This window comes from Puccinia triticina, chromosome 10A (assembly GCF_026914185.1).
Source record: "Puccinia triticina chromosome 10A, complete sequence".
Taxonomy (NCBI): Eukaryota; Fungi; Basidiomycota; class Pucciniomycetes; order Pucciniales; family Pucciniaceae; genus Puccinia; species Puccinia triticina.
Genome location: NC_070567.1, coordinates 3,924,787 through 3,949,795, shown reverse-complemented (window position 1 = coordinate 3,949,795; position 25,009 = coordinate 3,924,787). Strand labels below are relative to the sequence as shown.

At 46.2% G+C, this 25,009-nt stretch overlaps 3 protein-coding genes across 3 annotated transcripts; 2 read left to right on the top strand and 1 right to left on the bottom strand.

Annotated features, from left to right (window-relative positions):
* Positions 1 to 1,026: 1,026 nt before the first annotated feature.
* Positions 1,027 to 4,557, top strand: PtA15_10A378 (uncharacterized protein; the record flags this gene model as incomplete). The annotated part of the gene is made up of 11 exons (XM_053160546.1): positions 1,027 to 1,314; positions 1,382 to 1,416; positions 1,522 to 1,608; positions 1,690 to 1,758; positions 2,031 to 2,177; positions 3,501 to 3,543; positions 3,638 to 3,955; positions 4,024 to 4,058; positions 4,165 to 4,251; positions 4,327 to 4,395; positions 4,482 to 4,557. 11 exons carry the CDS (start codon positions 1,027 to 1,029, stop codon positions 4,555 to 4,557), a joined length of 1,254 nt encoding a protein of 417 aa, XP_053024510.1.
* A 722-nt stretch (positions 4,558 to 5,279) lies between these two features.
* PtA15_10A377 (uncharacterized protein) lies at positions 5,280 to 5,823 on the bottom strand (the record flags this gene model as incomplete). The annotated part of the gene is made up of 4 exons (XM_053160545.1): positions 5,280 to 5,293; positions 5,376 to 5,581; positions 5,652 to 5,685; positions 5,781 to 5,823. The coding sequence occupies 4 exons, from the start codon at positions 5,821 to 5,823 to the stop codon at positions 5,280 to 5,282; spliced, it is 297 nt and encodes a 98-aa protein (XP_053024509.1).
* An 8,762-nt stretch (positions 5,824 to 14,585) lies between these two features.
* Positions 14,586 to 18,018, top strand: PtA15_10A376 (uncharacterized protein; the record flags this gene model as incomplete). Its single annotated transcript, XM_053160544.1, has 3 exons — positions 14,586 to 14,747; positions 14,825 to 15,105; positions 18,012 to 18,018. 3 exons carry the CDS (start codon positions 14,586 to 14,588, stop codon positions 18,016 to 18,018), a joined length of 450 nt encoding a protein of 149 aa, XP_053024508.1.
* Positions 18,019 to 25,009: the final 6,991 nt, after the last annotated feature.

Sequence of the window (25,009 nt, the reverse complement as noted above, 5' to 3'; positions counted from 1 at the left end):
TGACCCGACGGTTACATTGTCCGTTCGCGTGACAAGAGCGTTATCCGGGCTCGGATCCCGCGGCATCCGTCACACAGAAACTCTCAATGATCCAGACTTCACTTTGTCGACTGCTCCATGAAATCGTACACGGAGTCATCGTTGGTCGCACCCCACTGTGAACCCCTTTTCTACCTGTTTCTGGTTGTCGTTGCTTGTTGATGCTGATAACCCTGTTCCGTTTTCAAATGTACAGAGCGGAGTGAGCAGCCCATTTGCCCCAAAAAACTAGGTCTCAGATCCTGTTCCATCTTTCGTCGCAGGCTGGAGCTCTTTGCCAAGGCCATTTTCCCGCCCGTAGTGCTATCTCACCACTCAATAAAGAGTACAATGCTGCGACATTGGAGGACATTGGGTGTTCCTTGTGACACCGCTCCTCCAGCGTTCAAGCAGGCTAGAATGAAGTCCGATCAACCCTTTTCCCCGACTATAATACCACCCGCGCCCGGATCTGACTTCAAGGTGTTTGTAGTACATAACTGATGTCATTTGCGGAGCACATATTTTTTTACATATTCTTTCGATGTGTTATACAATCCCATTTTGGTTCTGACATCATCTCTCCCTGACTCTCCAGATCCCTGCTCCGACTGTCCTCCGCAATGGGTTCTTTCTGCCTGAATGCAGAAGGTTTATAAATCAATCATTGCGCCCGTGTAGATTAGTTTAACCACCCGGTCTCAACCTCTGAAGAAAAACACCCACGTTCTCGTACCTGGGTACCAGGCTCCCATATCCCTCAAAAACCCGGCGTGCCACCCATACCCACGCACCTTGAACTTACTTTCAACCCTGCAAGAAGCAATCTAACAAAGAGAGAGAAAATCGTCACAAAAGCTTTATATCTATCTGTATACTGGAAGAATTCCCGCCGCAAGTTTTGTGAGTAAGCGCTAATATTACGAATTGTCCGAGCTTGCGTTCAACATGACTAATCATTTTTTTCCATCTGATGCAACCATTTAATTGTAATGGAAAACCAGAAATATGGATTGGATTTATTGCCAACGTTTTTTACCCTTTGTTTGCTTGCTCGCAATATCACTATCAATACAGCAGGATGAACCTCTGAAAGTCAAAATCAACACGAAAGATGATTTCTGTTTGGTCGTTCCTAAGGCCCCTTACACCAAGATTGTGGACTCTGAAAAGCCAGGGGGTCAGGCCGTCTGGTGTCAAAGTCCCAGTGCAAAAACCTCTCCTTCTGCTGGAATCTTCAATAGCCCATTTTGGTCCGATGTTGAAATTTCTCGGCCCAAGGCTGGAGTTATCCAGGTTCGATTGTCCAATTTCTTTCGAGTGTAGCATGATGTCTTACCTTGTTCTAATTATGCGTTAACAGATGACCGGATGCATCGATGTCAACAGTTCTAATCGGTTAGCCTTTGATTTCACCATACCCAAGAAATCTAACTTGGCGAGCCATCTCTAACCCGTATTACTAATGCTGATTTGATCTCATGGTTTCCTTTCCTGGTCCAGACTCAAGCCGAATGATGATGGTGGTCGATATTACTCAGACGGTCGGAGCGGTGGCCAAGGGAACCCCGCCAACAGCTTCTGCGATCCGTAAGTTGGAGTACATAAGCATCAAGGGAGGCTTTTTCTTTGGAATTGATTTCTGCCATGGAATGCAAATTATTTACACAGCTACCGTGCGTATGTGGAATTGATTGAACCCTTGGCCAAGCGGGCTTGTATTCGGTGTTGCCAAAACTCGTGAGTTGTTTTGCTTGTACATACGGAACTGTTTCCTCTAGTTCTAAAGTGCTTTCTATGATTCAATTTCCACCTCTAAAACCGCGTCAAAAATGAAGCTCCGACTGCGATCTTTCGAAGGACCCCCTTGCAGGCTGTCCTGTCGTCATTCCAGGAAAATACTTCAATTGTGGTTCATGATTAGCTCACCCTTCGCGCCAATTACAGTCTTTAATGACCGGACGTCTGGGTGATACTATATGACGGCCTGAAATTTTTACACTAATAATCAGAGCTATGTCTATTCCAACTTCTAACCCTGAGAGCTCTTCTTCTAAGGCCACCCAAAAACCACGTGGATTCCTTTTTGATGAAAGTAATTACAAAACCAAAGATTTAACAGGCTTGGACAGGCTTGGACAGGAAAACTATGACTTCGAGTAAATACTTGCTACTGCTGCTAATTCTGTTCCCCAAGATTAGTTTGAGCTTTTATCCATCTTTGAGTGCAAGTGTGTAAAAATCTGATGGGTGGAATTTCTAATTTAGATTGACTCCATTCAGAGTGATCATTCAACCTCAGGCTTATTCTATCTCATGCCCACAATTTTTTCAATTCATACTGAAGATCCTATAAAGTAAGAAAAGGATTGCTTCATTTGACATTGGCAGAAGGATGCTTTGCATTGCCATGTATAAGGCTTTGTTGCTTTTAATTGACACAAAACCGAAAACCAAACCAAGACGAAGTGACGATGTAGCACTGCAGCGCGTACTGAAATATGTTTCGATGGAAAAGAATTCATCAGACTAAAAATCTTTGTCAATGGCCTGCCTTGCAAGATTTCTCGATCTAGCCGAAACAAGTTTGTAAATATGTAAAGTACAAGTGCTTGAACACATGTTCTGTTGGCCCTTACGGCCGGTCTGGCAGTCCGCGAACGCATCCGGAGTCGGATTCAAGGCTATGTAAGCAAGCTGTGTACTCTCCGCACTGAAATAATCAGGAGTCCAAGATTTGACAGGAAGCCATCAAGCGCGTTGTTTGCCAGCAGCGCGTGCGGTGTTTTTCCATTTGGATGCTGGGACGGAGGCGGAGAACCATGTGTGGTAGGTCTGCTAGAAAATCTCAGCTCGGCGACTCCGGCTGAGCAAATTCTCCTTTGTTCCCATCATCACTCCTCCACATAGCAGCGGAATCTGAGATGGGCGATATGGATTCTGGGTGGAGAGATCCTTTATGTACCTCGACACACTGAGACGAGGGTGACCGCGTGATTGGGCACCGGCCTGTTTCAATTTGACTGCACTGCTCCGCCCGCTAGTCTACTTCAAGCGCAACGCGCCCAGATCACACTTCAGCAGTACTGTGTTTCAAGTGTGCATGATTATTTTGATATGTACGTTGTGCAGTGCCTTTCGGTTCTCAGACCATCTCGCCTTGACCAACTTCCACCAAGTCACAGCCTCGACTGTCCTGTTACTGAATGTCTTCTGCCTGAACGCGAAAGTTTCATATGGAGACCGGGAGGCAGGGAAAATTGCTAGCCTCTTTGTGGATTGTATGCCCCACCGGCCATCACGACACCCTTGCGAATCACTATGCCCATCCATCCAACGTCCAAAGCTATAAAGATCCCACACCCTGAGCTTCCATCGACAGCTGCCACATCAATCATTCTTGCTACTTGCAGACATTCCCGTTACTTTCATCCCTTATATACAAGAACAATTTAACAGAAACAATCCCCCCGCTGCAACAGCTATTATCTGAATTTCATTCTAATCAACGTCCGTGAAACTGATGTGAGTGGGATTGATCTGAATCTATGAATTTGCCAAAACTTGAGTTCAAAATAACTAATTAATCACTTGAACACTTTGTTTGCATTGTTTCAAGCACTCAATTGTCATTGAATACGTCCCAGCAAAAATGAATGTGATATGCCAACATTTCCTACTTCTTGTTTTTTTCCTCGCAACATCTCAATCAATACAGCAGGATGAAGCTTTGCAAGTCAAAATCAATTCGAGGGATGATTTCTGCTTGGTCGTTCCAAAGGAACCGTTCACCACAATTGGGGACTCCGAAAAGCCTGGCGGTGAAGCAGTCTGGTGCCAAAATCCCGATCGCAAAACCTCTCCTTCCGCCGGAGTCTTCAATGGCCCTTTTTGGACGGATGTTGAAGTTTCACGGCCAAAGGATGGAGTCATCCAGGTTGATTTGTTAAATTTCCTTTCGAGACTACAATAAACTTACGACCTGGCTTTTATGGACTAAAATAGATGACGGGATGCATCAATGTCAACAGCTGCGATCGGTAAGCCTTTCCTCTCACCACGCATATGAACTTAACTTCAAACAAAACTATTTTTCATCCCGTTACTGATAATGATTTGACTTCATGGTTTGCTTTTCTGATTCAGACTCAGGCCAGACGACGACGGTGGTCAATACGACTCAAACGGTGGGGAGGGCGGCCGGGGTAACCCTGCTAACAGCTTCTGCTCCCCGTAAGTTGGTGCCTTTTGCAAGTGACGTTTTAACGAGCATTGATTTTCCTCATGAAATACGACTTACTTACACAGATACCATGCCTATGTTCAATTGATTGAACCCTCGGCCAAGCGGGCTTGCATTCGATGTTGTCAGAACCCGTAAGTCATGTTGTCAATTCTCAGCATTGTTCAGTCTAGTTCTGAGACCATTTTTACAATTATAACTTTCTGCCTCAAAAATAAAGCTTCGACTGCGATCTTTCAAACGATGTTCGTGGCTGCCCGGTCGTTATTCCAGGGAAATACTTCACTTGTGCTTGATCATGAGTTTTTGTTTTCCGCCAATCGGCTTTCATCTATTCTTCCATTGCGCGCTCGATGAGCTTTTCCTTTCCACCTGTCTGTTCTCATCTACTTTTCAATTGCAAGGATAATACATGACATCCAGTCGATTGCCTGATTGACCAGAGCTGGGCCAACTGCAAATAACATCATCCCCGCAGAAACAATCAAAAAAATTATTGCGTAACTACTTGAATTATTTCAATTCCATGGACTTGATCACGCCACAGAGAAAAATGAAATTTAACCTACCCGTGAAGGCAGTTCAATCGACGAGATCGACTCGGGCCCTGAAGCCAATGTGGGATAAATGTTGGCATTGCTGACGACGTAGCGCACATCTCACACCGATTTTCCAGTACCTTGTTCTCATCGAGCGTGCGTAGAGATGATGCCACCATCAAGCCAGTTTGATTACCCAGTTTTCACGGATATACCAAAGAACAGGACAGCCAGCAGAAATGTGCGCGCCGTAGAAATGCACAAATACAACCACGTCGAACGTGATTTGAATGGTAAGCACAATATAATCTCTCCAGCAAAGAGGCTTTGCGCCAAACAGCAAGGACGTAAAATATAATCACTGGGAAACTTGATTGCAGGATGGAGTAAAATAGGGTGAGTAATTATGATTAATCGTTACTTAGATATAAGCAACGGTTTTAATCCGTGCAGTAAATCAAGTGGGACAGCTTCTATCTTTAAAATCGGTAGCCTAGATTTATTGGTTTAAGGTTGAATAAACAGGAGCGCGTCAGTGACATAAGAAAGAGCGATCGGAAGAGGATCTTACTAACCGTAAGGACCGTATGGGTATCCACCGTATGGGTAGCCGCCATAGGGACCGTAAGGGTAGCCGCCGTAAAAGTTCCCGTAAGGGCCACCTCCATAGGGGTAGAACTGTCCGGCGGCACCAGCGGCATGAGCTGCTTGTCCGGCTGGAGCAGCTTGGCCGGCAGGAGCGGCTTGGCCTGCTGGGGCAGCTTGGCCGGCAGCGGCGGCACTGCAACACGGAATTCAAAAACGGTATTGGTTCAGCAATTGCGCTGCACTAGAATGAGGGTGGAGCTTACCCTTTGTTTGCATCGGCTTCGGCAGCGAGGGCACCTGGAGTGGCATGCGAATGAAAGGTATCGGGAATAATTGTCTGTCAGTCAAGTTTCTCGTCATGGTTACAGAGATACGGGAAACAGGTAGCTTACCGCTTGCAAAGGCAAGGGCAGCAATGCAAATGGTGAACTTCATTTTGCGATAGGTTCGAAAGTTAAATAGAAAGGGCCGGATAAGTTACTGTTTTGACAGGTTCGAGTCGGTTTTGGTGAGGAATGGTGATTGCAGTTGCGTCGTTGAAGATTTTCGTGGGAGGTGCTTGGGTGAAGATGAAGAGGAGACCTGGCCATCACTTATATATACCAATTGTCTGCCTGCTCAATCGTGGTGATCGGGATAGCAGCGGATACAGTCGCAAAAACTTTCAACGCAACTCGGCGGGCATGTCGATACCTAACACCGCGTCGGAAAGCCGGTGGGCCAGGCTCATTCTGCGCGCGAATACGCCGCCCAGTGGGCTGGATAAGGAAGAGGTTACTGCCAAAAAAACGTCGGCAAAGCTGGCAAGTCGCGATGACCAAGCGGAGCCAAGCGGCCATCCTTGGCGAGAAGGGGGATGATGAATGACATGGCGCGTAAATCGATTGAAGCACTCTCCCTAGTTGGAGAAGTCATGTATATTGGCCGAGGCCCGCAAGGGAAGCTGGCGCCTGCCACCCCGCGGGGAAACGTGCGCGATTCACCGGCGTCTAGTAAGCAAACAGCCGAGCTGTGTCTCTATGTGGATGAAGGCTTATCATCAAATCCGCATATTGCCTTCTTGTCGTGAAGGGGACATGTCTCGCCCAAGCTTCGATCACATGCTGGACTGGCTATGATGAAGTCGCGATGAAGGAAATAGTCAAATATGTAGGGAGCCGAGAGACTTTAATTTGATGATGTCGATGTCTACACCTATAGCGATTTCTCTCCGCCAGAGAGGTCTCGCTTGTTTGACGGGCCCTTTGCTACTCCATTGCAGGTGGCTGAGTGCCAATCTTAGCCCTCCAAGTCGACCGTTTAGAGCTGAGAGAGAGATTCTATCTTTTCAATTGGGTTCTAAGCCTGACCGCGGGGGTAGGACTGTGTAGCTTGCGACGTCCTTCCCCCGGGCCAGAGGGATCAGAAAGGGAAATGCGTTGTGCCAGAACATACAATTCATCCGCTGATGAATAAAGTCTCCCGTTAAGTTTATACTCCAACTACCACAACTAGACTACCTTACACAAACGCTGAAAATTAGCTTTCCTTCAAAACTTAACTTGAAACATCTGCTTCACAAGGGCGCGGTTATCTCAGGCCCTCAAGGCGAACCGCTTGTGTGAAATTAGACCTTCAAAATGAATTCAAAAGATTGGAAGGCAAGTTGCAAGAGGTTGCAAGCACACGAGGTTCATCAAGGCCCTATTATGCAGCTTGGACTTTTCTCCCGCACGTCAGAGATCCTCTCTGAAACTAACTTGCACAGGTTATAGCAGTACGTCTCACTAGAGTATAACCATCATACGCGAAGGCGAGCTTTCTGGGTAAGAATGAAATCTTGGAAAAAATGGGCTTTTCTTGATGGAATACAGCAACAAAGAAAATGTGTTGCTAACAACAGGGAAGTCGCGCTTGCTAAAATTCACGAGCTGCGGACCCTATGTAAACAGGGACCCCAGGAAGATCAGGAAAACCTCCCATATGCGCGAATGCTTGCTGGATTGCTTTTGCCTCTCCATCTTTGATTATCTCTTGAAATTCCGTCCTGGGGTCTCGATGCAACCATCGTTTGAAGGGTGAAGATGGATCTAGTATTGAAGGATCATATTTTCCTGTGTTCCAACGGCTGGCCGACAGGATTTGGCCCTCGAGTTCGGTATCACGGGGTTTCGCGTGAGACAACGCGGTGATAAACCGTTCGGTTTGCACATCCTTTCGTAGTATGTAGCTTTCTATTTCCTGATCTGAGGTGATCACCGGATACTGGATGTGTACATGGTTCTCGAAGGGAACGATTGTGATGGATGGCCGGTCGTCGAGTTTGCGAGTACAGAGCGTATTGATCAGGTCGGCCATTTTTCGAGTTACAGTCTCGCTTATGACGAACTGTCGACGCCAATGATCCCAATGTGCTCTAGAGTAGAAGTCTCGATCCACCACCATGTGCCAACCGCGCGGTAGTTCCCGAAGTATCTTGGCAGCATCGACCTCTTGTTGATCCTCCAAGGTGCGAAGCACATCGTCCTTGTTCAATCTTGTGTGCCTTACGTTTTGACTTAGGTGGGTCGGCCTTGAAATCGAATAATAAACGTCGAGATCTGATTTGTCGTAAGGGCTGATCATCATGAATGGAAGTCGACCGGTCCGATCGATGTCACCGACATCCCCGACATCTTTGATCGGAACGAAGCTATTCATCCCCCAGACGTGGGTGATGCTGCAAACCAGAGCAACAACCGAGAATCGGAAAAACATGATCTGTCGCGCTGCCAGGTTGAAAATTCTGGCGGACGTAGAGGCGTTAACAATGGTACCAACTACATGGAGGGATCTGTCATTGTGCTGACTGGGGTCAAAATCGTGCGTCTCAGTATAAGGTGTCGGTAGGAAAACAAACACTGGATAAGAAGACCACATGTTAGTTGTGACGGAACAAGTATATCAAATGTTGGGTTATAATGTACCCAAAAGACCAATTCCTCAGGTCCAGATTGCGGGGGAGCAAAAGTAGAAGATGAGCCGGATGTGGAAGTAAAAGAGTGTGGAATGATCACAATGGTAGGAGTCCACTGGCTGCTGCCTGGAAGCAGCTTGTTTGCGTTGGTAAGTCAGAGGGGGTGGATGTGGGCGACAGGTCCTTTTATATCTTTTTGCTCCGCTTGGCCAGTGGGGTCCGGCCGGGACTATGATGACCAGGCTCCTGCACAGCGAGTCTGGACATGAGTTGGGCCAGTTTCAAGTCCCACTGGTCTGATGATCTTGAAACACGATGCTCCAACATCATCTGTCCTCCGTGACCGTGTACAATCATAGATCCTGAGCTGAAACTGCCGCTGGCAAGCCAAAACAAGTAATAACCATGTGCAGTGCTGACTTATCACAAGTCCCTCGCTTCAGAGGGCCCTGGTACAGCCTGGGCTGGCGCAAAGCGCCCTCGCGCGACCTCCGAAGGAGGGACTTGCAGGTAAAGCCAAGAATTTGGCTTGAGAGCTTTCAGTGTTTTGGTGGGAGTTTTTTCCCACTCCCCTTTCAGGGGTCTTCTCCTTGTGTATTCCTATTGCCTGTGGTGCCAGATTAAAGGCCTGATTTTTCTCTTTCTTTTGGTGTCAATCACCACTTTTTCCCCCTTCACAAATTCCTTCCATCCCCCTTTGAAGTTTGTGATTTTTTTGTGTTCGGCCAGAAGTGTGTATGCAAATTCCGAGAAGATCCATTTGGACTCAATTTAAATACAGAGCTCCATCATCCATCCACCTTGACTGCTGAGCAAGGGCAACACTCTCCTTCAAGTGTAGATATCACAAAAGTGACACTACATTGAAGCTGAGATGCTCAGCTATCCCGTGTACTTCAGCTCGCTGACTCACAATGAGTGCGCGCTGTGTAATGTAATGTAAATTTGATTCAAAAAGTTGGCCAAAAGCCACAAATTTCCTGAAGCTCTCACGCGGAAAAAAGCCAATAACTCATAAGCCTCCCATTGCGAATGGGAGATGCTTTGCATCGGGGTGCTCCGCACCCCCAGTCCCGGGAGGCTTAGTTAAGTCAGGTGCAGTACACCCGGAATTTATCCCGCTTCCCTGCGTTTCACAGCGCAGACGGGTCGATGCCGGGGATGTGTGAAGCCTGGCCTATTAAACAGTTTGCTATACTGAAACAGGACCCCGGCAAGCCCCTACACCCGGGGAGTCCATCCACGGGGAAATCACGCGGAATCCACAAGGACTCCACGTGGTAGCCGCGCGCGAGGTCGGACCAGCGGCTGGAGGTCCAGGGAATCACGGGGTCACCACCGGGAGGATCACCTGTGGATTCCACGGCAGCTTTTGGCTCCGCATGGAATCCCCGTGGATTCCCTGTGATCCCGACGTGAAGGTCGGGCCCACGGGTGGATCACGGGTCCTTCAGCCGTGGACTCCCCGTGGATTCACCGTGATACCCACGGGCGGGTTGAGCCCATGGGATGCTATCCTGAGCTGATGACTCGTGCACCATGCGCCTCAGCTTCCCGTGGGGACCACCAACAGTGGTCCTGTGCTCCGGGGAGGTGACCCAGGGGGGGGGGGGGCGGAGCGGATCAAATCCGCGGGTAAAATATTGCAGAATGTGGTACCACCAGGGTACCACATGCTGCATTGCATACAAGTGGCCATCAAAGCAAAATCATAAACATAAATATAAAAATAAAACTAATCAAAAAAACAGCAGATTCAGAAGGTGTCTGCGACAAAATTTTTGTCTTTTTCCTCGGGGGCCTCCTGGGCTCTGCTCAGCAATGTCACCTCCACCTCTTCCTCTGAGGGGAGGGATACCGCAACAGAGGCAAACGGGCGACCTGCGGGAGAGAATCCGGAGAGGGGCGGTTTTTTTGCAGTCAGGTCCTGGGTGGCGGTTAGAGGGGAGGGGGAGCGGGATGGACACTGACAGTCTGGAGCTCCACATTGGTGGGATGGATGACTTTCATCGTGCTCGGGTCCAACGGGATTGAGCCGCTAGAGTAAATGAGGCCGTTCGAGGTGACGACGGCCTGGGCTATGAGGATCAGACAAGGAGGAGCGCTTTATCAGATAATGCAAATGGGCAAGCAGCCGTCGCACAGAAAGAGCCTCACAATACCAGAAAGAGCCTCACAATACGGGCCGATAGCCTTGGAGGCGCCGGGCGTGCCGTTGATGGTAGTCAGCGTAATCGGGGCAGACATTGTGTTCCGCGAAGACAATGTGCTGGTCAGGGTGCGGAGGGGACTGCTAGCGAGGCCTGGACGGGCGGGAGAGAAGTGCTGGTGGTGTCGTTTGAGGGTGGTGATGAGCAGCTGCGCCATCATCATCAGCTATCAAATATGGGAGGTGGAGTTGCTGTTGGCTGCAGATGGGATGGTCGGAGCAGTGGGATCTCAGGGACCAAGTCCCCTGTTGCCCTGGGTCATCAGCATCAACAAGGCGGGCCGGAGATTTGAACCGCAGCGGCTGTCACCAAAATAGCCCTAATGCTCACCATTTGCATTGTCATGCCGTGGATTCCTCATTAAAGGAAGCGACGAGGAATTCCCGTCAATGTTCTTGTGGGATCCACCACAATCCCACAGGCGGCCGTGAAATCCTCGTCATTCTTGACGTGGAAATCCCAGGCGGGTGGAGACGCCCGTCGTCTCCACGCATTTTCCACGGGAGGGTGGAGACGACGGGGGGAGCAGTGAAATCCACGTGGATTTCACAGAGCTGGTGATCCCGTTGTCTCCACAAACGCGCGGGCCAGGAAGCACCCCCGCCGTGTACTAGACACCCTTATGTAAATTGTTTCAAAATGATTTTTTTGGCAAAAATGATACTTACGTAAACCTGTGAAACTTGTTTCAAATGGACAGTCCTGTGAATTTTTTCTTCTGGGACATACTGACGTACCCTCTTTCAATCTGGTCTTCCCTTCCCAGGGAAAAAATGACATACTTATGTGTTTTGTTTCAATTTGTTTTTGTGCTTAAAGGTGCAAACATATATGGTGTTCAAAGTTGGTTTGCATAATTTTATGCATGCATAAATCATCAGATGTACTTCGCGCACTGCGAAAAACTTGTCGCGCACTGCAGGGGGCGTCCACTCGATTGTCCCGGCCACAGTGCGCGAAAGCTCAAAATGCTTCGCGCACTGCAAATGAAAAGCTTGAAATTCTCATTTTTTTTTCTGCCAGCCGGCAGAGGGGATTTTTCTTTCCCCTCCTCCATTTTCTTGGGGTATTCGGACCCCCCAGCATGACATAAAAAAAGGATGATAAAAAAATACAAAAAATAAGCGGAGCGCCTCCCCGGGGCGCACCCCCCGGGGATTCTTAACCTGCTAAAAAGCCATGGATCGGGTACCCAGCCCCTCAAAAACAGAGTTCGAGGGGCAGAAGTACATACCCCATGACTTCGCCGTGCGGATGGCCGGCACAGGCTGGTCCCGGAGCGGAGTACATGCACACTCCCCCAATGACCGGCCAGCACGCACGTGGAGTGCAAATCACCGGTCATCAAGGGGATTACGTACTCCTCTCGATGACCGGAACGGTCCCGCTTATTGAGAGGAGTAAACACACCTCTCGATGACCGGAACAGTCCCGGTCATCGAGAGACTAAGCATTCCGCTCAATGACCGGAACAGTCCCGGTCATCAAGAGCAATTGATCCCCTCGATGAACGGAACGGACCGGGACATCAAGAGGAGGAACACTCTCGATGACCGGGTCTGTTCCAGTCGTCAAGGGGAGTGTTTACTCCTCTTGACGACTGGAACAGACCCGGTCACGGTCATCAAGAGGAGTAAACACTGCTCCTCTTGACGACTGGAACAGACCCGGTCACGGTCATCGAGAGGAGTAAACACTGCTCCTCTCAACGACTGAAACAGACCCGGTCATCGAGAGTGTTCCTCCTCTTGATGGCCGGGTCCGTTCCATTCATTGAGGGGATTAAGTGCTCCTCTCAATGACCGGAGCGAACCATTCATCAATCCTCTCCTTGAACAGTTCGCTCCGGTCATTGAGGGAGTGTTTCTCTACTTGGTGACCGCAGCAGACTCGGTCATCAAGATGATTATTTTCTCAATGCCCGGGTTCGTTCCGGTCATCGAGTGGTGTATTTAATCCTCTCGATAACCGGGACCGTTCCGGTCATTGAGAGATGTGTTTACTCCTCTCAATAAGCGGGACCGTTCCGGTCATTGAGAGGAGTACGTAATCCCCTCAATGACCGGTGATTTGCACTCCACGTGCGTGCTGGCCGGTCATCGGGGGAGTATGCATGTACTCCGCTCCGGGACCAGCCTGTGCCGGCCATCCGCACGGCGAAGTCATGGGGTATGTACTTCTGCCCCTTGAACTCTGTTTTCGAGGGGCTGGGTACCCAATCCATGGCTTTTTAGCAGGTTAAAAATCCCCGGGGGGTGCGACCCGGGGAGGCGCTCCGCTCATTTTTTGTATTTTTTTATCATCCTTTTTTTATGTCATGCTGGGGGGTCCAAATACCCCAAGAAAATGGAGGAGGGGCAAGAAAGATCCCCTCTGCCGGCTGGCAGAAAAAAAAATGAGAATTTCATGGTTTATTTTCTGCAGTGCGCAAAGCGTTTTGAGCTTCCGCGCACTGTGGCCGGGACGTCGAGTGGACGCCCCCTGCAGTGCGCAACGAGTTTTTCGCAGTGCGCAAAGTACATCCGTAAATCATAAAATCATAAAATATTTTTTGGAGGGGATATGACTGTCTGGTTATGTAATACAAAATTTCCTCACCAAAATATTTTTATGATTTTATGATTTATGAATATGCATGCATAAAATTATGCAAACCAACTTTGAACACCATAATAGTGTGCACACATATTAGTTCTTCCCTGTTCTCTCCTGCTCACATGTTACATTACAAGGGTTGAGGAAGGTCTGAAAGGCTTCTAACAGTGATTTTTTGTTGATTTTAATCAATAGGGGGGTTCACGATTGAATTTAGGGTGTTCAAAGTTGACTTGCATAAAATCATAACACCATAAATTCATAAAATTCTGAGCTGAAAAAAATATGTACCACCCAAACACTCAAATTACAGCAACATTTCTATAATGGTACATATGAAATCATCACTTGGAAGTTTTATGATTTTATGATTTTATGTATTGAAAATTTTATGGTTTCAACTTTGAATACCTTAATTATACTAAACTTTGGAGGCAAATTTAAGGCCTTTATGAACAAAATTTTAAAATTTTGGGAAACTACACAGTAGCAGGTGACACAGATCAATCAGTACAACTTAGGCCCCGTTTGGCACCAATATAATTATAGGTGATATAATTGCTGATTAATTCAATAAAAAATACAAAATTCAACATAAAGCCTCCAAATTTTTTTTGTAGGCAACCTAAAGTGCTGGTCTCTTCAACTTTGAAATCAGATTCAACTGATTCAGCCATCTTCAGCACCATAATACCATTATATCACTTTTGACCAATCCAAGTTTATTAAAGACACAGTTTTTCCAGAATCCTAAAAAAAATATCAAGGGTTCCCCCTGTAAATAAATACACCAAATGAGAAAGAAAAAAAAATCAAGGGTTTCCCCATTGTACAGAAAATCAATCCAAAAATCACAACTATTCCTCAAACAATACATATAACAAAAGCAAAAATCACAACCTAGCCCTCCAACATCAGCAGAAGTGCTGTGTCCACAGGCTCAACCCCCAGCCCGCGTCAAGCGCACAGGTCAAAAGGGATGGACGTGAAGGCCCCCGGCCCGCAGCAAAGGCTGCTGACCAGTGGGGGGCCCACTCTTTGCCCCTCAAACTGTGCAAGTGCAACAGCGGAGGGGGGTGAGGACAAACCGCACGCTGGAATTACAGCGGCAGAGGGTGCCTGCGGCAAACAATACTACATCAGGCTTCACCTTAAATAGCCATTTGGACCCGACATGCCTGCCCGACTGCTCCTCTCCAACTCGACGCCTCGACCCTGGTACCCCATTTCAACACCAGGCTATCACCAAGCCTCCAAGTACAAACAACAATATCAAGTGCCACGCTGGCCATTGCAGGCAACAGCACCTGATACATAAGACATAAGTATTTAGGCGCGCGCACAAACCAACCGTTGCATAATCTGACCAGATCATACACTCCTCTGACCGCCGCTAAGCAGCACCCTCGCCATCGGATGGTCTTGCTGGGCGTGTTCGTTGCTCTTGTCGGGCTGGGATGGCCAATCAACAAGTATTATGCGCCAAGGCGCTGGGGAGGACATTGCGACTGCTCATTTGCCTCCCTGCCAAAGATCGCTTCATCCATGCCGGCGTCAGCCATCCGTTTTGTTTCTTTGACAAACGTAATTGGGTGCTTTTCGGTGGCCATGATGGAAAGGTCTCACCCTCACCTTCTCTTTCCTGCATCCAAGAGATGTCACTCAGTTGCTCATGTGTTTCGTGTTTTTGGCACAGGTCTTTGCAACCAATCTGGGCCCGGTGTTGCGCCAAACCCTGTGCCCCAGCGCCGCCTGCTTCTTAAGATGCCTCTCTAACCCATATCGCCTCGCTCCCTCCACCCGAGCGACAATGGCCAACCATCCCCGAAGCCTCTCAGCCAACCCTGCCATGCTTCTCCTCAGCCACTCTGCCGCTGCCGCCGATCCTGCCGACAAGGGCAACAACAATACCCCCACACTCGCCCACATGCCCGCCCTGCCCAGCACCCTCAGCACCGACGATCAGCTCTTACCCTGGTTGACACCCCTGCCCACCAACTCATTCTCCGCCTCCTCCGACTCGCTCTCGTCACCGTCCTCCTCCTCCTCCTCCTCTCCATCCCTCTGTCGCCATCATACGCTCGACCCGCTAGAACCCGAAATCCCGGCCTGCTTCGCCTCATCCTCTCTCTGTCTATCCACCCCTCCCTCCAACCCATCGTCTACTCGTGACCCTCTCAAAACTACCCGGCCCATCTTCCTCCTCCCCGGCCCGGCCCAGCTCTCAACCATCCCCATCTCAATCTTGACTCCCCACAAGCTCTCAACCCCTTGCCAAACTTCGCCATTGTTGCCCCCAGAACTTGCCCTATGGAATCATCAGCCAGTTTTCAAACTTGCATAAATGTGAAATCAATGCTGCCCTTTTAAAATAAAAGTCAAAGGCAAAAGTATCCTGCAAACTTCAACACAGGCTTTTATCAGTACACTTTTGTATATCCCATGTTTAGTGTTTCTCCTCTAACTTGAGTGTTGGCTTGCAAGCTAGCCATGCTACTGGGGTTCAGAGCATGGATGAAATTTTTCTCACTCTCAAAAACAAATACATTGAACTTTGTATCAGGGTGAATTGTATGGGGAACTGAGCCCTTATTGTTCCTGTAAAGATTTACTTGATTTCTATTTGAATTCTTGAGAAGGAACTCCACATTTCATGCATCCTTCCACTCAAATGGTCATTTTTCAATTCAATTGAGTCATGATACTGGAGAAACAGCATCACTGCCAGCATGTTTGGCTGGGTTGAAGTCATCCCAGTTTAACTGGGATGCACTCAACCAATTTAAACTTGGTTGATCTCAACCAATTTAATATAAACCCAAGGGGGGTTCCTTGGATTTATATTTCATCAGTTCGGATCACCCAAGTTTAAATTGGTTAAGTGCATCCCAGTTTAACTGGGATAACCTTAACCCAGCCAATTGTGCTGGCAGTGCATATGACTAAAATTGTGTGAGTATATCAAATAGCACAGTGTGTAGACCTAGGCCCCGTTTGGAGCCAATATAATCCAGGCAATATATGAGTTTTTTTGCATGACATCCTATGCGACATCTGATCAGGTCCGCCAAAACTTGATCAGATGTCACAAGTTTCCAGATTATATTGTGCAATTATATCGGCTCCAAACGGGGCCCTATTTTCCACCATCATATTTTTTGAGGAATAACTTGAAGTCTGGTGAGAGCTCCTTACCTCTCCAAAAAGGTAGCAAAAACCCACTGTACATGCTGTAGATTACCAGATTTTGAAGGATCATCATTTGAAAGTTTGTTGTAAATTTTTGAAATTCTCAACTGTGATGCAGATACTACTTGGTGGATAATTGTAGACTCTGATTTTTTTTTTTTTTTTTTTTTTTTGCAAAGGTGGGTTGGGGTTCTAGATTTTAAATTGTAACAATTACAACGGCGTAGCCGCCTTGGCCTCTGGTTGCTTAAAAGGATGGGTAGACTAGAGGGGGGTCAAAAATGCAGTGAAAACCTGGTGTGTCTGATAAATCTGTATGGACTGATACTGCATAAAGTTGGGTAGTGAGATTAAACACAGAAGGTGGGTCAACTAAACCTAGATTTTGCAGCGGCAAAGCCGCCTTGGCCTCTAGTATGAAGTGATATAATGGTATTATGGTGCTGAAGATGGCCGGATAAGTTGATTCTGGGTTCACAGTTGAAGAGACCAGCACTGTAGGTTGCCTACAAAAAAAATTTGGAGGCTTTATGTTGAATCTTGTATTTTTTATTGAATTAATCAGCGATTATATCACCTATAATTATATTGGTGCCAAACAGGGCCTTACCAATTTTTTTAAACAATGTTCACAAACACCTTAAAATGTGTCCCAAAGTTTTGTAAATTTCAATTGTGAACCCCCCTAATATATCAGCAATGATAACCAGAACATCAATTTTACACTTTTCTTATCCAAAACCCCCACAAATGGCTGCAGATGTTACTTATGTAACTTGTTTCAATCCACTATGCCAAAATTTGCAAAATTGAACATACTGACGTAGTTGGTTTGAAACAGTCGGTTCTCTCCAATAAATCAAAACTACAGCCTTTTCAAAATGGCAAATTCCCGGGGTATCACGTAAGGGTGTCTAGTAGCGGCTTGCAGGGGTCCTTATGAAACTATCCAAGAGGATAGTTTGCCAGATGCTTGCTTAATAAACTTAGGATAAATAAGATTTGGAGTCTTTGGTCACAAGGATGATAGAATGGTAGATTATATTTTGATTTATGATTTTGAGAGTTTGGATTCTTGGATAACAAAATATAACGTGAGGAAAAACTTATAACAAAGAATATCCCGATGGGAAAAGAAAGAAAGAAGAATCAAGGAGAGCAACAAAGCCACCGGAGTAGCGAGAGAACCAATGAAATCATCAAAAAGGCTATCACGTCATAGGTAATGAAAATGCTAAATTGACTCAACGTTCATCGGAGAAATCCCAATGCCAATTGAGCTGCATCGCAATCTAACAAACATTGAGGTTTAATCAGCATGATTCTCACATAATCAGTCATGCTAACCAATCCGTGTTGTTACAGGATGGGCCAGAGCCACGTTGGAATGACCCATCCAACCAGCACGTCAAGCCAACACCGCCAACAGATTGTGTCAGTATGCTATGTAGTACACCAAAGCTGCAAGAAAAGTTTCTTGCACCCGGTTCAGAATGTCTCATGTTTTGAACCAGCTGCAGAGAACGTTTCAGGTTTAGAAACAGTTCCTCAGAGCGTTTCAGGTTTAGAAACGGTTCCGGAGAACGTTTCAGGTTTGGAGATGGTTCCTGGTAATGTTTCAGCTAGAAACGGTTTGAGAGAACGTTTCAAGTTTGAAATTAGTTTTTTGAAGCGTTATGGGTTGCTTTATTTAGTTCGTAAAAATGCTTTTTGTTCTTTTTAATGAAGTTTTAGGCCCCGTTTGGCACCGATATAATTATAGGTGATATAATCGCTGATTAATTCAATAAAAAATACAAAATTCAACATAAAGCCTCCAAATTTATTTTTGTAGGCAACCTACAGTGCTGGTCTCTTCAACTGTGAACCCAGAATCAACTTATCCAGCCATCTTCAGCACCATAATACCATTACATTGCTTCATATTGGTCAAAAGTGATATAATGGTATTAAGGTGCTGAATATGGCTGAATCAGTTGAATCTGGTTTCAAAGTTGAAGATACCAGCACTGTAGGTTGCCTAAAAAAAATTTGGAGGCTTTATGTTGAATTTTCTATTTTTTATTGAGGCCCCGTTTGGACACCCCAAATTCAGTTATAAATTGCGCGACTTATCACCAGGGGTGCTTGGGGTATAACCCCAAATTTATATGTGTTTGGGACGGCCAGTGATATTGTAAAATTCATTACGCTGTATGGCAGAAAATTTATATCCCCTGCCATTCCAGAAATATAGGTCCTGACCTGTATTTCTGGGTGATATGTGCCCATGGCCTGTACTACACAACCTCTTGATGACCGGTCAACCGGGCATCAAATAGAACACAACAACCTCTGGATGGCCGTTTGGACAGGCCATCCAGAGGACTTCACCTCTTGATGATCAGACAACCGTTCATTGAAGAGGACTTCACACCTCTTGATGACCCGACCAGTCATCAAAAGGGACTCTATACCCTCTCAATGACTGGTCAACCGGTCATCAAAGAGGACTTTGCACCTCTCAATGACTGGTTGACCGGTCATTGAGAGGGACTCTACACCCTCTTGATGACTGGTTGACTGGTCATCAAGAGGGACTCAACACCCTCTCAATGACAGGACCAGCCATTGAGAGGGACTCTACACACTCTTGATGACTGGTCCAGTCATGGAGAGGGACTCTACACCCTCTTGATGACCGGTCAATCATCAAGAGGGTGCAGAGTCCCTCTTGATGACTGGTCAACCAGAAATCAAAACCTACGCCCTCTCAATGGCTGGTTAAACCGGTCATCAAAGAGGAATTCACCTCTTGATGACAGGACCAGCCATTGAGAGGGACTCTACACCTCTCAATGTCCGGTCAGCTAGTCATCAAGAGGTGGGGTAACCTCTTGATGAATGGTTGACCGGAAATTGAAGAGGACTTCACCTCTTGATGACCGGACCAGTTATTGAGAGGTGTGGATTCCCTCTTGATGACCGGTCAACCAGAAATCTAGAAGGAATCTAAGGCCTCTTGATGGCTGGTTGACCGGAAATCAAGAGGGTTTAGAGTCCCTCTTGATGACCGGACCAGCCATTGAGAGGGTGTAGAGTCCCTCTTGATGACCGGTTGACCAGTCATTGAGAGGGTGTAGAGTCCCTCTTGATGACTTGTCCAGTCATTGAGAGGTGCAAAGTCCTCTTCGATGACCGGTTGTCCAATCATCAAGAGGTGAAGTCCGTTGGATGGCCTGTCCAAATGGCCATCCAGAGTTTGTTGTTTTCTCTTTGATGACCGGTTGACCGGTCATCAAGAGGGCACACATTCATGTACTCCTTTGAATGATCTGTTGAACAGGCCAACCAGAGGGTTGGTTGTGGGCATTATGAAACTGGTCTGGTTGGGTTTGCCAAACAGACCTGTGATAAGTGGACTCCAGAGGTGTTCTGGAGTGGATGTGCCAAACAGGCAAATGATAAATTTTTTGGTGGCATAATTAGTTTTATGACACACAAAATTCATTTTGGGTGTTATGTATTTCATTATGCAATTTATAATATCACACCAGGCATCCAAACGGGGCCTAAGGGAGAAAACTACAACAGTAATCTTGGATGGACTAAGTACAGGATTTCTGGAGTTTTGATTGAAGCATACAACCTGATACATATAAGCATATATGTGTCTCAACAGGTGCGCCTTTTACAGATGAGATATTTTGGCTGGTCTGCTGTGCAGAATACAGCTATTTACAGTGTGGCAGTGTAGACATGAGCAAATTTAGCTGGTGATCTAGTTACAAGTGTGGCTTACACAGCCATCTGGTTGCTATGGAGTCTTCTCAAGTGACCTGCACAGCTTTCTGTATTGCTGTGTAGTCTGCTTGAGTGACTTGCGCAGCCCCATGGTTACTATGTAGCTTTATTAATGTGGATTTTGGTTGCTAGGATACTGTAACAAGTGGGTTGTGGTTGCTACACAGCTGCATATGAGGCTGGCTGGTTGCTACGCAGCCACCTACATACACACAGACATATGTAAAGGGTGGTATGTAAACTATATACATTCAGTTGTGTACAAATGTGTATGTAAACTGGAGGGAGTGTGTGTATCAAAAGAGGGTGGAATGTAACACTACATATGTAAACTAGATTTTTTTTAATTTTTCCATCCAGAACAAAAGTGTCCACCACACCGGTCATTGAGAGCTCTCTCAATGACTGGCTGTACTGGTCATCAACAGCTCTCTCTGGATGAATGGCTGTACCGTTCATTGACAGCTCTCTCTGGATGAATCTCTGTACCGGTCATTGACAGCTCTCTCTGGATGACTGGCTGTACCGGTCATCAAGAGCTCTCTTGATGACTGGCTACACCGGTCATTGAAAGCTCTCTCATTGAATGGCTGCACCGGTCATTGAGAGCTCTCAATGACCGGCTATGTTGGTCTAAGGGAGGTTTTCAAGCTATTGACGACCGGCTACACTGGTCATCAAGATCTTTATTCATAAGCTATTGTGTTATGTATGTGAGTCATTGATGACCAGCGTCATGGAGTGCTGCAACTCCATTTGATGACTTGGTCATTTGGGGGTGCTTCTGGTGTGTACATATGTGTATTATAGCACCCACAGGTGGGTGCCAGAACCTTGCGGGTTGCTATATGCAAAAGTTGAGTTGCCATCCAAGTTTTTAGCAACCGGGTTTTACCTCCCCGGGTGGAGATGCTCTTACATTTCCATGTCACCTCACCACACTCGGGATCCTCAACTCAACAATCAACTCAGTCTTGAGAACTCAACTTCAACTCAAATCTACTCAACACCCATAATCCTCATTGACCTCAAATCCTATCCCTCAACACCTTTCTTCTTCCCCAATTCTTCTTTCTTATTCATTATTGTCTTCACTCTCTTACTGCCTTCTTATTGTTTCCTATTGCCTGGTGAGATTTACCCTCCTATTCTCCCAAGCACATAGCTAACCTCCTTTCTTCAGTATCTCCTCCTACCTCTTCCTTCCTAAGTTCTCATCAATTCTACCGCCATTCTTCATGTCTTATTGCTGTTAAATGTTGGTTCTTTCCCTTCTCATCTTTGATGTCTTTTCTGATCTCTTTCCATATTGTTAGTGTGCCGGCTCCTACTCAGTAATAAATCACAGATTCTCAATCTTTTACGGTTAAAAGCCTATGAAAGACCTGTGCATTTCAACAGGAGCTGGTGCACAGCAGTAGACTCTGTCAATCAAAACGACCAATACAACTATGGCAAACACATCAGATAATTATGCATTCCAACAAGCAATGCTGAAAACAGTGCTGGAGAAAATTCCTCAGCTGTTGGAAGAGAACTGCCACCAGGAAAAAAAATTAGTCACTTGATGGCAAGTGACATGATGCAGCTTTTTTTTCAGCTCCAACACTACTCCAATGCTGCTCCTCTCCAACAGCACAACTAGGGCTCACATGACAGGTGTCAGGATCAAAGCACTAAATGTGACAAAACCAGATGATGCTCAGCTTTGGCCCTGGCCCAGCTGATGTTCAGCTTTTACCCTGGCCCAGCTGATTCTCAGCTTTTACCCTGGCCCAGCTGATTCTCAGCTTTTACCCTGGCCCAGCTGATTCTCAGCTTTTACCCTGGCCCAGCTGATTCTCAGCTTTTACCCTGGCCCAGCTGATTCTCAGCTTTTACCCTGGCCCAGCTGATTCTCAGCTTTTACCCTGTCCTAGCTGATGCTCAGCTTTTACCCTGGCTCAGCTGATGCCCAGTTTTTGCCCTGGCCAAGCTGATGCTCAGCTTTGGCACCAGCCACCTGATGATCATCTTTGACCCTGGCACAGCTGATGCTCAGCCTTGGACATGGCTCAGCTGATGCTCAGCTTTGGCGCTAGCCTAGCTGATTTTCAGCTCTGGTCCTGTCCAAGCTGATTCACATCTTTTTCCCTGGCATGGCTCACCTGATACTCAGCAAGCTGAGCATCAGCTGGCCAGCTGGCCCAGGACTGGGTCAAAGCTGAGCATCAGCTGGGACAGGACTAGGAAAAGGCTGAGCAAGGACTTGTACAAAGCTGATCATCAGCTGTGCCAGGACTAGTACAAAGCTGAGCATCAGCTGGGCAAGTACTGGTAAAAATATTTTATTCCAATTCTGAAAGTGAGCTGCGTGAAAAAGCTGGGTATGAGCTGAGAAAAAAATCTGAGTATGAGCTTGGTACCAAAGCTGAGTATCAGCTGGACAGAACTGAGGATCATTTGGGCTCATCAAAAACTGAACAGGACCTCCTTGGTAAATTTTGGAAGTTGAGGAGACAGTTGGGAGATTGTGGTAGATAGTGGATAGATATTGGATAGATGTTGGGTAGCTGGCTGGAGCTGGTGTGATGTCACTTGTCATCAACTGACTATTTGGTTTTCCTGGTGTGCACAATTCGGAAGGACAAGATGACTACCCTGCTAGAGCTATGGGGGGTTCTTGCCGCTCTTGAATCACAGGCATCAAACAAAATAGCTCTAGCCAGAGACCTCAATGCCAAACTCAAACTTCTGTTCATATTGAAAATGGAAAGTACCACCCACAACAACATTGTGACAGCAGAAAATAGAGGATCCACAAAACTACTCTGGGCAGCAATCAAGGACCAATTCCTTCTGCTGAGTTGTCAAAAAGAGCAAGGGCATTCAATGAGTTCCTCTACATGAAATTCAAGGAGGATTCACTAGAGGTGTTTGTTACAGATATCAAAGTTTCTATCAAGAAACTAGTCAATGTCAGCATTGATTTACCTCAAGACATCCTAGCATATCTCATTCTCTTTAACCTCCCGGATTTTATCCAACTCTTGAAGGGACAAATAATGCACTCAGACACAATTCTCACATTTCAATTTTTGTGCAACTGTCTCACTCATTTCAATAAAGAAAACAGCGCAGAAGTAAAGGAAAACTCTTATTGACTACTCAAGCAGCATTGATTTCAACAAACAATCAAAAACCTAACAAAAGCAAAATTCAACCCAATCCATCCAGATCCAGTGGAAGCAAGAGATGCACAGCTGGCCATCATCATCCCAGACAGGATGCAAATAATTCAGCAGACTCTTTCTAGCATCTCCATCCAGGAAAAGCCCCAGACTGGTGGCAGGAAGCTCAAGCAAAGTGGCAGGCCAACAAAAATTTCATCTACTACTTCTGGCTAGTCAAAGTGGCAGGCCAACAAAAATTTCAGCTACTAATTCTTCCCAGTGAAACTGTGGACCAAATTCAATAACCAGCCAACCAAGATAGTTCTAGACAGAGGCACCACAGCACATATTGTCAACAAGACCGATTTTTTTGAAAAAATCAAGCTGGGTGATCACAATGTTATCAAGACCGGTATAGAAGGTGCTACTCTCCCAATTAATGGAGTATGAAGAGTAACCCTCCAGTGGGGAATGAAAACAATCCCTCTTGAGGGCTGTCTCTACGTACCGGATATTGTAATCAACTTGATCAGCGCAGGTGTTTTGAACAAGAAAGCTTGCCAAATTTCAGCAAAGAAAAACTACTTTGAAGTCACCAGAAACAATCTCAAAATGTTCAAAGGCAAAGTCAAAAACTTACTCTTCTCAGTCAACAACCCTGATGCAATTGGAGGTAAAGTACAATACTCCAATTGACTCTTGGTTTCACCCTCAGAAACACTGAAAGCAATTCATGAAAGTTTGGTCATGCCTCTATTCATTGCCTATCTCAATTCCTTCCGACCTCTATTTTAAATGCCAACAGAGACACATTTGGATGCAAGCTGTGTGTTCTTTCAAAAATTACAAAGCAATCCTTCAAAACAGAGTCTGAGCCTGAAAAGAAGGTTTTTGAGAGACTATACCTCAATATTGTTGGTCCAATCACACCTGGAACAAAGATCAAAAGCAGGTTCATGTTAACCTTGGTAGACCATTGTTTTGGTTATCTCACTGGTTTTCCGCTTGTCAAGAAGGATGATACAAAAGATGTTCTAACAACGGTGAAAGGCTGGAAAAAGTGCAAGCGCAGTGCAAAAAGCTTCTCTTTTGCTACAAAATAGTGCAGTGCAAAAAGCTTCTCTTTTGCTACAAGATAGCGCAGTGCAGCGCAAAAGCACTTTATTTGCACTATCTGTGTGCTACATGCACTTTTACGCTATAAAAGTGTAGCGGTGCAGCAGCCCCACTGCGCTACAGAGTGCTCCTAGGTGCTACAGGCAGCCCGCCTCATGTGTATGTACACATACTTGCTTGGATACTCATACTATGTAGTTGAAGATTGAAAAAAAAGTTATTGCTAAATATAAGCAGTTGAATATTCAGAAGTTGCCCAGTCCCCCATAATAAAAGAAATAAATAGTGCTTTAAATGCGCTATGAAATAGTGATGCACGCTTTTCTTAGCTGTAGCGCAGCACTTTTGCCCTACTTTATGGCTAAAAATAGTGGCTACAAGACTCAAAATAGTTGCATATTGCAAAACAAAAAATTGTATTTGAATATTCATAAGCTTTCCCCACCCCTGGTGTAAGACTCAAAAGAGGTAATGAAACCCTTTTGCTGAATTTTGAAGGGTATGATGGAGTTGCAAGCTCTGCCCTTCTGTTATCAGTCAACAAGACCCACCAAGCTCCACTTGGCAAGTTTTATTAAGTGATAGGTCTGGTCTGTTCCAGATGAAATATGTTTGACTGGCAACGTGTAAGGCCCCGTTTG